This window comes from Phyllopteryx taeniolatus, chromosome 18 (genome assembly GCF_024500385.1).
Source record: "Phyllopteryx taeniolatus isolate TA_2022b chromosome 18, UOR_Ptae_1.2, whole genome shotgun sequence".
In the NCBI taxonomy this organism is placed as follows: Eukaryota; Metazoa; Chordata; class Actinopteri; order Syngnathiformes; family Syngnathidae; genus Phyllopteryx; species Phyllopteryx taeniolatus.
The window spans coordinates 144,507-155,461 of record NC_084519.1 but is presented as its reverse complement, the minus strand read 5'-3'; the positions used below and the strand labels follow the sequence as shown (position 1 = coordinate 155,461).

Below are 10,955 nucleotides of genomic sequence, written 5' to 3'. Positions count from 1 at the left end.
CGTTTAACTGCCGCAAAATCGTCAATATTTCTACTACAACTACGAAAAATACTAAAAAGTCATTTCCGGCAAACTGACTTCATCCCCCATCTTTTCCTTAAAAAAAAAAAAAAAACAACAAACATATTTTAATCGGTCAATTCTAAGAACTTTTCTTTCAGCTACTACTACAATATTATTATTATTATTATTATTATTAACAATAATGATAATAAAAATACGCTGCAATAGCCAAGGCACTAAATCGAATTGTTCCTGTTTCTTTGCTGAAGAAATCTCGTAAAAGTTCGTGTTGATTTCGTTGAATTTGTGTTGATTGAAATAATTTTGGGGCAGCTACTGTATATGGGGGGGGGGGGGTCCTCGATGGACGCTTCCGTCGATACCGGCCTCTGAGGATCGTTGCAGTCTGACAGTGATAAATGAGCTCCTCTGTGCAGTTTATGCGCTTATTTATTTATATTTCCCTCCTGAAATGCGGGGCCATAACACGAGCTATGGGAAACATGCTCATAAAAAAAAGGGGTTACAAAACAACAACAACAACAACAACAACTAACTTATTTACTAACTAAAAGAATGATCTGTTTTATAAAGAAAGTATCACAAGACGACCACGATTTTCGGCATTCTTTTTTTGTTTTTTTTTACACCGTGCCATGATCCTTCCTTACCCACAAAATGAAATACACACACACACACACACACACACACACACAAAGACGTGTCGTGAAAAGCAGCTGCAGCCTTCTTTCTTATTTCCCTGAATTTGGGAGCCGGCCCATCCATCACGGCTGTCACTACCAATCCAATAACAGCAGACAACTGCAATCCCGTCTCCTATCGAACCCAAGCTGCACACGTGACCTGCTCCGACAACTCTTTTTCCCCCCCAGCGCCCACACACGACCTCTCCATCCCAAAGGCCTTCTTTACATCGACACACCGTGCTTTGTCCTGTTTTCTTTATTTTGTCTCCATTTGGTTCTAGTGCAGATTTTGCCCGCCCCCGCCCCCGCCCCACCCTCTGTGTTTTGGTGACAGAAAAATAATTCAAACATAATCCAAAAAGATTGAACCCTTTATAAATTCCTTCCAGTTGCGCACACACGGAGAAAAGCATGAAAAGAAAATGCGACAACATGAGTGGGGGGTGACATCGCTCAAGGTTGGCGATGTTTGGTGGGGTCACAAGAGCATATTTCAAGAAAAGAAGCACAAGTGTATACAGCACGACAATTCAAATTATTATACATATTTTTCAAATATATTCCACAGTGTTTGCATGTGTGTGTGTGTGTGTGTGTGTGTCTATACATTGTTGTTTGGACAGGTGAGTAAAGCTTGACAGACTGGACTAAAAAAAAAAAAATACAAAAAAAGAAGGAGGAAAAGGTGTGATCCCTGTGGTCCGCCGTGGTACAAAAATAAATAAATAATTTAAAATGAAAAAGGGGAAAATGCGTGACTGCTGTTCAGAATGTCTTTTGGTTTTTTTTCGCGTTGCAGCCACACGCCCTCCCCCTTTCTTCAAGTTCATACTAAAGTCTCTTTTCAAGCGGCATACCCCCCCCCCCCCCCCACACACACACAAAAAAAAAAGAGTTCCCGACAGCAGGTGACGCTTTTCCCCACGCGTGGTCCTTTCGACGCAACACAAAGATGAGGTGGGCGCGTGGATATGCGACGGGCGGCCTCAAGCTCCACAAGCTGAATGAAGAAGGTCCCTGAGCCAACCATGGAGGCCTGGACACACAAAGATACAGTCGGAGTGTGCGTGTGTGTGTGAGGTCACACAATGTCATCGTATTTTCCATCGAAAAATTGCACACAATTAAAACAGCATATGTGCAAATACCCCTTATGCATGCCGTTACATTTGTCTTTTTTTTTTACATTGCGGAAAAATGAATTCGCCATGGTTTGTTTCCATTTTTTTTGTGGCTATTTTTATTTTTTTAATCGACGCAAGACAAAACGAAAAATGAGGACAAAGATATAGAAAATGGAAAGTTGCAGAATTATTGATTTTTATGGCCCTTCAAAATAAAAAATGCAGCAAATAGGGTCCCTTCTGGAAATCATTTCAAATGCACCTGATCATCTTAATCATTTCGATAAATACAGGTACGAGGTATGTCAAAAATGGAACCCAAAAGAAATCAATTCAATCCTTATAATTTAGGGCTTTTATTTTTGCGCTTGGATCCATTTCAATAATCGACTTTCATTTCAATATATCGCATTGCAACAACTCATTGTAATGACGTACAAGTGCTGCTCGGCTATAGGAATAAATAACAGGATTACTGGTTGTTTGTTTGTATGCGCCCTGCGATTGGCTGGCGGCCGGTTCAGGGTGTAGGCGCCAGCACGCCCGGTAAAGAAAAAAACATGCATATATATGGATGTTTCAACATTTTGCTTGTGTATTTGTTTCCAATGTTACGCATAACAAGCGCAAATGATTTTGTTTTATATCGTTTTTTGTTTATTGTCGGAATAAAATTCGAGTTCACAGCAAGGTTGTTCTCAAATGACTTTTTTTCAAGGGCGAATGAAAATACACAAACAATGTGGTTGTCCATTCATATATTTATGAAAACATTATAACACGATATTATGATTATTTCATTGCATGTCATAAGTTAGCACAACTTCTCTCAGATCCCCCCCCCCCCCCCCCCAGGCTAATGATGTGGCAAAATAATGTTTACCCATTTTTACACTTCAGCTTATGCGGTTATTCAACACCTTTTGTCTCCTCTTTTCAGATTCGGTACAATATAGTTAAGCGAAGGTCGAGATGAAATATCCACATTCTGTTCAGCCTTCGTCCAAGCAATAAATCATTTGGTATTTTCCCTCCTCCTTTTCAAAAGGGCAGGCTGTAATGCAGACTCACTCATGTATTCCATGCTGGTTAAATGTTATGGCTCTGGCTTTATTGTGCATGGGAAAAGTGTAATATTTCTGCAGTCCTGAGGAAATTTACTGCTGCTGTCAGCATATGCTCTCACTGCAGACGAAATTGGGGGGAGGAAAATACACTAGGCTTCATTGAATTACACTGTAGCTACCCACTCATAATTAAATAAGAATTAATTCGATGAAATCACCGCCAGATACATACAGTGCAGTGTTGATTCTGGTTGCAAAGCCATGTCAAGCTTTATTTCATTTTTCTTTTTTCTTTTGTCACAAAAAGCATCATGATACTGTTTGAACTTCATTAGCAACATTCGGGGGATTATCAGGCAAGGAACGAGGCAGCTGTGTTGGCAAAAAAATTGGCCCGCTGGATGAAAAATGAAGCAAATGCAGATCCTATTTACATATAAAGAGCTCTATTAATCAAGGTAAGTGTCATTACAGCGTGGCTCATTGAGCAGTGGAGTGTGGCTGTTAAATAAAATTCTCTGTGCTTGGATGCCTTCGGCAGGCAATATGTCTTGATTTGAGAACTGTCAGCCGCGGTATAAAGCTGATAGGCGCCGAAGGAGGAGGAAGAGAGGGGTAGCGGTGGGATTAGCCTGATTCTTAATCAGGTTGCGGGATGAGAAAAGATGGAGGAGCTGGAGAAAGGGAAGGAAGGGGTGGTAGTGGAGGAATGTGTTGTGTTATTTAAGAATCACAAGGATTCTTTTTTTTAAAAAGCTGGTGTTTAAAAGAGGTGAGGGCACTTTTAGGTAACAATTGTATTGTTATCACCTTTCCTTGATTTATATATATATATATATATATAAAACACCTGTTAAAAAAAGAATTCTATATAATGTCGGTGTTTTAACTGACAAAATTCAAACATTGCAATGTTCACACATGCAATTTGTAAGAAGCATCATTATTAGTAGACACACACACACACACACACGTCATATTGAAAACCTACAATAAAATGAACCCGACGCTGGCATTGTCTTGTCTTAGAGCCGTGGTTTTAGACCAAGTGCCACATAAACAAAAAAGATGAGCTCTCCAAGAAGGACGACCATGAAAATACAGTAGTGTAGTAAGCTCAAATGTTCGTCCTACATGAGGAAGAGGTTTTATTCCCAAAGAAAACAATGTTATATTACTGTAAGCCACAGTCACATTATGCAGAGTGTGCACATTCATTTTGGCCTTACATATAGGAAAGTAACAATACTTCAATAATGATGCAATGAAAATGCACTGCACGTTGATCTCATTTTCTAGCTACAGTAAATCAATGAAAACAAACTATTTAAGAAGATTTATCTAAAAAAATAAAATGCACTTCAAAGTTAATACAACTGAAATGTACTTGAAAAATGTAATGTACTGCATTCAAGAAAAGTGGCAACCATTGTAACATTATGCACAGTTTGAACATTTAACAGTGCGATGTTTGCGTACCACGAGCAGGAGTTGAGGAGGAGTACCACTAGTGGTGCTTGTGCCACACTTCCAGAACTACTGTCCCAGAGAATGACAAAATGCCCATCATCTTGTTGATTATTTACAAGCATTCCGATGCCAGTGGTTGCTACAATGTAGTTGCACTAGCTATTGAGGAATAAAGTCAATTCTAGTTTGATCAACCCCTCCACTGCTTCAAAAATAAACTTCAAAATAATGGTGGAGATCCCATTTTTGTTGCCCATGTTGAGTACCTTATTCAATTTGTAAATCTTCTAAATACGAATGTATAACCTGCACACATGAAAACAAAATATTTGATATGCAATGAAACACTGTTGGTCATAATAATGCACTCATTACCTTTTAACTCTTTTTTTTTTTTTTTTTTTAGCACCACAGCCATAAACATTTGGGTTGTCTTGCTGGAGGGGTTTGGAAATGCTCCCAGTCAGTCAAGCGGAGCGCTCATTAAAGTCACACAACAACATTTACAGATGTTGGAACTCGGTGCACACATACACATAAGGCGCGCACCGCATTATAAGGCGCCCCGCCCATTTTGGAGAAAATCTAAGACTTTTAAGTACGCCTTTTGGTCGTGAAAATACATGACTTTTCCCACACAGAGCCAGGTTGCTTTGAATAGGGCCATTTAAAAATTGCGTGTTACGATTACTTGGGTTATCTTCGGGGTGCCACGGTAGCCGACTCATGAACTGTTCCAAGAATTCCAAATAACAGGCGGGAACGTTCTTCAATACAATACATTAGAAGCAGCAATAAAAAAAAAAAAAGAATACCAACACTCCAGAGCACCCTCAAACTGCTGGAGTTGGTCAAGCAAATAGTGAAGCTTCTCCCGCAAATCCCAAAAAAAAATCTCTCAAAAGTTTAGAAATGAATTTCATGCACTAAATCAATGCACTTACCCATCACCAAATGGGAAGAATACCTTTGCATGTCCGCTGACCGTAACTACTGGATAGAGATATGTAACAATATGTGCAGAATGGCCAAAAAAACCACACTAATTTACAGCCTATACAATATAAAGTGCTCCATAGAACACACTTTACTCAGTACACTATGCATAAAATGGGCTTCTCTCCATCTAATATATGCGTGCAATGCACCCAAAATACCCCAGACACCTATTTTCATGCTTTTCGGTTACACAAAGACTTTCTTACATTTGGAATTTCTGGATTCCACTTTCCCCAAGATTGTGCATACTTGGCGATTTAAGCATAATCGACCTCCCTAATAAACATTCACAATCATTACTTGTCACATTAGGAACTGCTAAGAAAACAATTCTATTAAACTGGAAAAACAAATAAGCTATTAACGACCACTGGATTGACCTCCCGGGGAGTATTGATGGTGTGGTGGTGACGTGCCCATGTTCCGTGGGTGCTGGGGCGGTGCCAGCTGGCGCCTGCATGGATCCTCCGCTCTGGCTACTGGTGGGGGCGGTGCCCCCCCCCCCCCCCCCCCCCCCCCCCCTGTCGCTCCTCGGGCCTGCTTCCTCCTCTCCTCTCCGTTCCTTGTGTCCCGCTGCAGTTGCCTTTTCCTCTTCTTGCGGGTGGGCCAGGTGGTCCTCTGTGGGCTCTGGGTTTTCGTCCCTGCCTGGCTTGGGGGGGGCGATGGGGGTCCGCCTCCCACACTAAGGGGCGGGTAGTGGGTACTGTCTGGAATATGTGTGTCGGGGGGGGGGGGGCGTGTTGGTCCTGGGGTTGATGCTGCAGGGCTGGGTTGAGCGGCCCTCTTCGTCTGTGGTTGTCCTGCCTGATGGGCCCGACCTGCAGGATCCATGCCTCTTAATCACTCACCTAGCAGACACTCACTGTATATATTTTTCTCACGAGTCACATCTGGGCACACATACATATCCAGGGGATCCTGGGGGACTGGTATGGGGTCGGGACGGTGTGGGCGACGGACCGGGTTTCAACACGTCAGTGCTGTTTCCCGGTCTGGGTCCCCTGCCCCTCCGCCCTCTCTGCCCCCCGGGATTTTAAAGCATCACACACACTTGTCACCATGTGTTTTTTAATTCTCCACATACACCCATCTGTGGGGGATGGTGGGTCTTGGGTGGCGGGGTTTGGCTGTTAGGTAGGAGTGGCTGGCAGAGGCCCCCGGCTCACTGGCCTCTCCAGATTTTAATGCACCACACCATTCGGGGGGCAGGGGGGTTACATTCGGGGACCTGGCAATCATAGTAACAGGGAGGAAGGTGGGTTCTCACTAGTTTCAGGGCGGTGCTCCTGAGGCCGGGCCCCCGGCCTGGATGACTGCTTAGCGTTGGGGCTCCCATCTCAGGCCCCGTGGCTGCTCCCTGGGTCCACCCAGCCCTTATCGTTCCCTTGTCGGGCGCCCCTATCCGCCCTCCTTTCCAACAAACAAGGGACACCGTCCCACCCTCGGGCTGAGCAGGGACTGGCTGCATTATGGGCCCTGCAGGTTGGGGGGGAGCGTCTTGCTCTCCTGTGGGTGGCAGGGTGCCTGGGGCGGTGTGGGACGTGTCCCGTCCGCTGGGCTGCTTTCAGATGAACTCCTGGGCCCGATCCCGCCTCTCGATTGATTGGGTGGGGTCCTCAGCCACCACGGTGCGGGCACAGCAATTACAGGACACTTCTGTCAGTCATGCGAAAAGGTATCCATTCACTTGCATGTGTCCACAGGCACACACCCCTGGGACATTTTCGCCGGGTGTGGGGCCACTCACTTATTGCGACAAATAACTCATGAATATGCAAATTGCTTGGGTATCCCGTCACTCACACTCTCGTCATATAGACTTTTATAATTGACATAGTCACTCCCACTACACTTCAGTTGTACAGCCGGGTTCACGACCCTTGTCCTGCATGCGTCTTCTCCTGTCCTTGTCCTGTCACTACTGTCCCATACAACACTCATATCTAATGCTTCATTGTTCTACATATATAATGATTTACTTTTCTCATCTTGTTTACAATTAGTGCTTTGTCTTTTGTCTTCTTTTATCACTCCTCTCTAGAAACTTTGTTGTGTTCGACTCTGATTCTCAATAAATATCCATTATAATACTAAGAAACCACAGTGGCAGCTTAAAAACTCCACTGTGACACAGTAAAACTGTTCTGGCATAAAAGGGATACAGATCCTCCATTCTGCTTGACCTAACAGCCGAACAGAACAAAAAAAAAAAAGCACATCTGCCTCACAGTTCTGGGGACCGGGGTTCAAATCCGGCATCGCCTGTGTGGAGTTTGTATGGTCTCTCCGAGCCTGCGTGCGTTCTCTCCGGGTACTTTGGTTTCCTCCCAGAACCCAATAACATGCACGGTAGGTTAACTGAAGACTCTAAATTGTCCGTAGGTGTGAATGTGAATACTGTATGTGCCCTGCGATTGGCTGGCGACCAGTTCAGGGTGTACCCCGCCTCTCACACAAAGATAGCTGGGATAGGCTCCAGCACGCGCACGACCCTACTGTGGATAAACTGTATCGAAAATGGATGGATGTATGGGTTATCTTTGTCTATTTACATTTGTTTGGTGATCTTAAACATTAAAGTGAGGATTTAAAAATAAAAAATAGGAGGAGGACGAAGAATAAACAAAATAAATAAAGAATGGGGCAAATACGCCTTATTAGGATTTCCGCATAGTTTCTAGGCAAGACACGCCCCGCTGCAACACGATTGGCGCCCGCGTCGCGGGAAGGGCAGGGTAGGCAGATGTAACGAGATGTAAATCCCAAACTTGTATCACACTTGTACAACATAAAAACAAAGAAGTTTGTTATTGTGAGGTTTACGGCTAGGGTCGGGGCAAAAGGTGGTTTAGGATGGGTTCAGTTTAGGATTAGGGGGGGTTAGGGTTAATGGGAAATATATGAACGCAGCCACACATAAATCGCGATACTTCTTTTCGTGTCTGGAAGCCAACCATAGTGCAGTGCCGCTTGTCCTCTAGCCAGTAATATTGGAGCAGGGCATGTCCTGTCTAGAATCAATGTGGGAATCCTAATAATGCGGCAAATACAAACCCCGTTCCAAAGACGTTTGGATGATGTATATAATGTAAATAAAAACAGAATACAATGATTTGCAAATCCTTTTCAGGCTTTTTTCAATTGAATACACTACAAAGACAAGATATTTCATGTTAAAAATGATTAACGTTATTGTTTTCTTGTTCCAGAAAAGCTGGGCCAGGGGCAACAAAAGACTGGGAAAGTTGAGGAATGCTCAAAAAACACCTGTTTGGAACATTCCACAGGTGAACAGGTTCATTTGAAGCAGGTGAGTGTCAGGTTTGGGTATAAAAGGAGCATCAAAAGGCAGTTGTTCACAAGCAAGGATGGGGTGAGGTTCACCACTTTGTCAACAACTGCGTGAGCAAATAGTCCAACAGTTTAAGAATGTTTCTCGACATACAATTGCAAGGAATTTAGGGATTTTATCATCTACGGTCCATAAAATCATCAAAGCATACAGAGAATCTAAAGAAATCGCTGCAAGTAAGTGGCAAGGGTCAAAAACCAACATATAATGCCCGTGACCTTCGATCTCTTAGCATTAAAAACCAGCATCAATGTGTTAAGAATTTTGCAACGTGGGCTGAAAAACATTTCAAAAAAACATTGTCAGTTAACACATTTCGTCGTTACATCTACAAATACAAGTTCAAAGTCCACCATACAAAGTGAAAGCCATAGATCAACAACACCCAGAAACGCCTTCTCTGGGAACGAGCTCATCTGAGCTGGACTGACGCAAAGCAGAAAAAGTGTGCTGTGGTCTGACGAGTCTACATTTCAAATTGATTTTAGAAATCATGGATGTCGTATCCTCTGGGCCAAAAAAGGAAAAGGACCATCCAGATTGTTATAGCACAAAGTTCAAAAGCCAGCATCTGTGATGGTATGGGGGTGTGTTAGTGCCCAAGGCATGGGTAACTTACACATCTGTGAAGGCACTATTAATGCTGAAAGGTACATACCGGTTTTGGAGAAACATATGCTGCCATCCAAGCGACGGCTTCTTTAGTGATTTCCCTGCTTATTTCACCAAACCACATTTTGCATGTGTTACAAGAGGCTGGGTTCATAGTAAAAGAGTATGAGTGTCTCCCATTGAAAATGTATAGAGCAAAACTAAACGCGAAGTATGACAAAACGGAGCAACTGAAGTTGCACATAAGCAAGAATGGGAAAAGATTCCTACTCCAACGGTTCAACAATTAGTGTCCTCATTTCCCAAACACTTATTGAGTGCTGTTAAAAGGAAAGTTGATGCAACACGGTGGTAAACATGCCTCTGTCCCAGCTTTTTTGGAATGTGTTGCAGGCATCAAATTCAAAATGAGTGAATATTTGAAAAGAAAAACAAAAAGTTTTTGCAAACCTGCAAATCATTGTATTCTGTTATATGTACCTTTTATGCAACGTTGTAACCGAATTGGAATTAGGGTTTGTACTTTTTATGGTACTGTACTTCTTAACCTTATGATGGATAGCCTTCAACTGCTTGTCAGAATATTTTGTGTAAAGAGATAAAATATGCACTAATGTACTTACTTCACCCTGTTGTTGAGGCTGGCCTCAGTGGTTTGGGCTTACATGTAGTGCCACTGCCCATCCATGCCCATGTTCATACCCATACCCCCCATTGGACCTGGAACAAGAGTGTGTAAAGCAATATAAAGGAAAACAAATAACACCCACACCTAGTTGCTATTTGGGTAAAGGTGCTTTTTCGGATTCCAGCTTAACTGCACAAATGATAACAAGGATACATTATCTCCCAAGCATTTTTTATTTCTTTTCTTGAACAATATTCAGTAAGTCATTTGAGGAGGTAGTGGTTAGGAAGTAGACTAAGTGTATTTATCTTTACTGTGAATAGAAACAAATGTAATTTCAGCCATCACCTTATCGTGGTGGATGGGTTTGTGTGTCCCAGTGATCCGAGGAGCTAAGTTGTCTGGGGTTTTATGCCCCTGGCAGGGTCACCCATGGCAAACAGGTCCTAGGTGAGGACCAGACAAAGCAGGGCTAAAAGACCCCCTATGATGAATAAATAGATGGTATCATGTTTTCCCTTGCCCGGATGCGGATAACCGGGGCCACCCCTCTGGAGCCAGGCCTGGGGGTGGGGCTCAAAGGCAAGCGCCTGGTGGCCGGGTTGGCCCACATGGGGACCGGCTGGGCACAGCCCAAAAGGGTAACGTGGGTCCCCTTTTTCATGGGCTCACCAGGGGGCTATAATGGTCGAGTGCAGTGTGAGCTGGGCGGTGGCCAAAGGCAGGGACCTTGGTGGTCCCATCCCCAGCTACAGGAGCTGGCTCTAGGGACGTGGAACGTCACCTCTCTGGCAGTGAAGGAGCCGAGCTGATGTATGAAGTCGAGAAGTTCCGACGAGACAGTCGGGCTCGCCTCCACACACAGCTTGGTCGATGCTACCAGTCCTCTCGAGAGTGGTTGCGCTCTCTTCCACTCTGGAATTGCCCAGAGTGAGAGGCACCGAGCAGGTGTGGGTATACTTATTGCCCCATGGCTTGGCGCCTATACATTGG

The 10,955-nt window shown here is 43.7% G+C and overlaps 1 protein-coding gene across 3 annotated transcripts in view; it reads right to left on the bottom strand.

Annotated features, from left to right (window-relative positions):
- Nucleotides 1–1,069: 1,069 nt before the first annotated feature.
- Nucleotides 1,070–10,955, bottom strand: part of meis2b (Meis homeobox 2b) — a 37,169-nt gene continuing 27,283 nt past the window's right edge. For 2 of the 3 annotated variants that reach the window (XM_061754625.1, XM_061754627.1), the window contains 2 exons: nt 9,958–10,054; nt 1,606–1,746 (listed from right to left, as the gene is read on the bottom strand). In XM_061754625.1, the coding sequence (XP_061610609.1) occupies nt 9,996–10,054 (59 nt within the window). In that variant the 3' untranslated portion in view covers nt 1,606–1,746; nt 9,958–9,995. Of the gene's footprint in view, nt 1,747–9,957; nt 10,055–10,955 lie in introns of all 3 variants that reach the window. The other variant, XM_061754626.1, reaches the window with a different exon arrangement.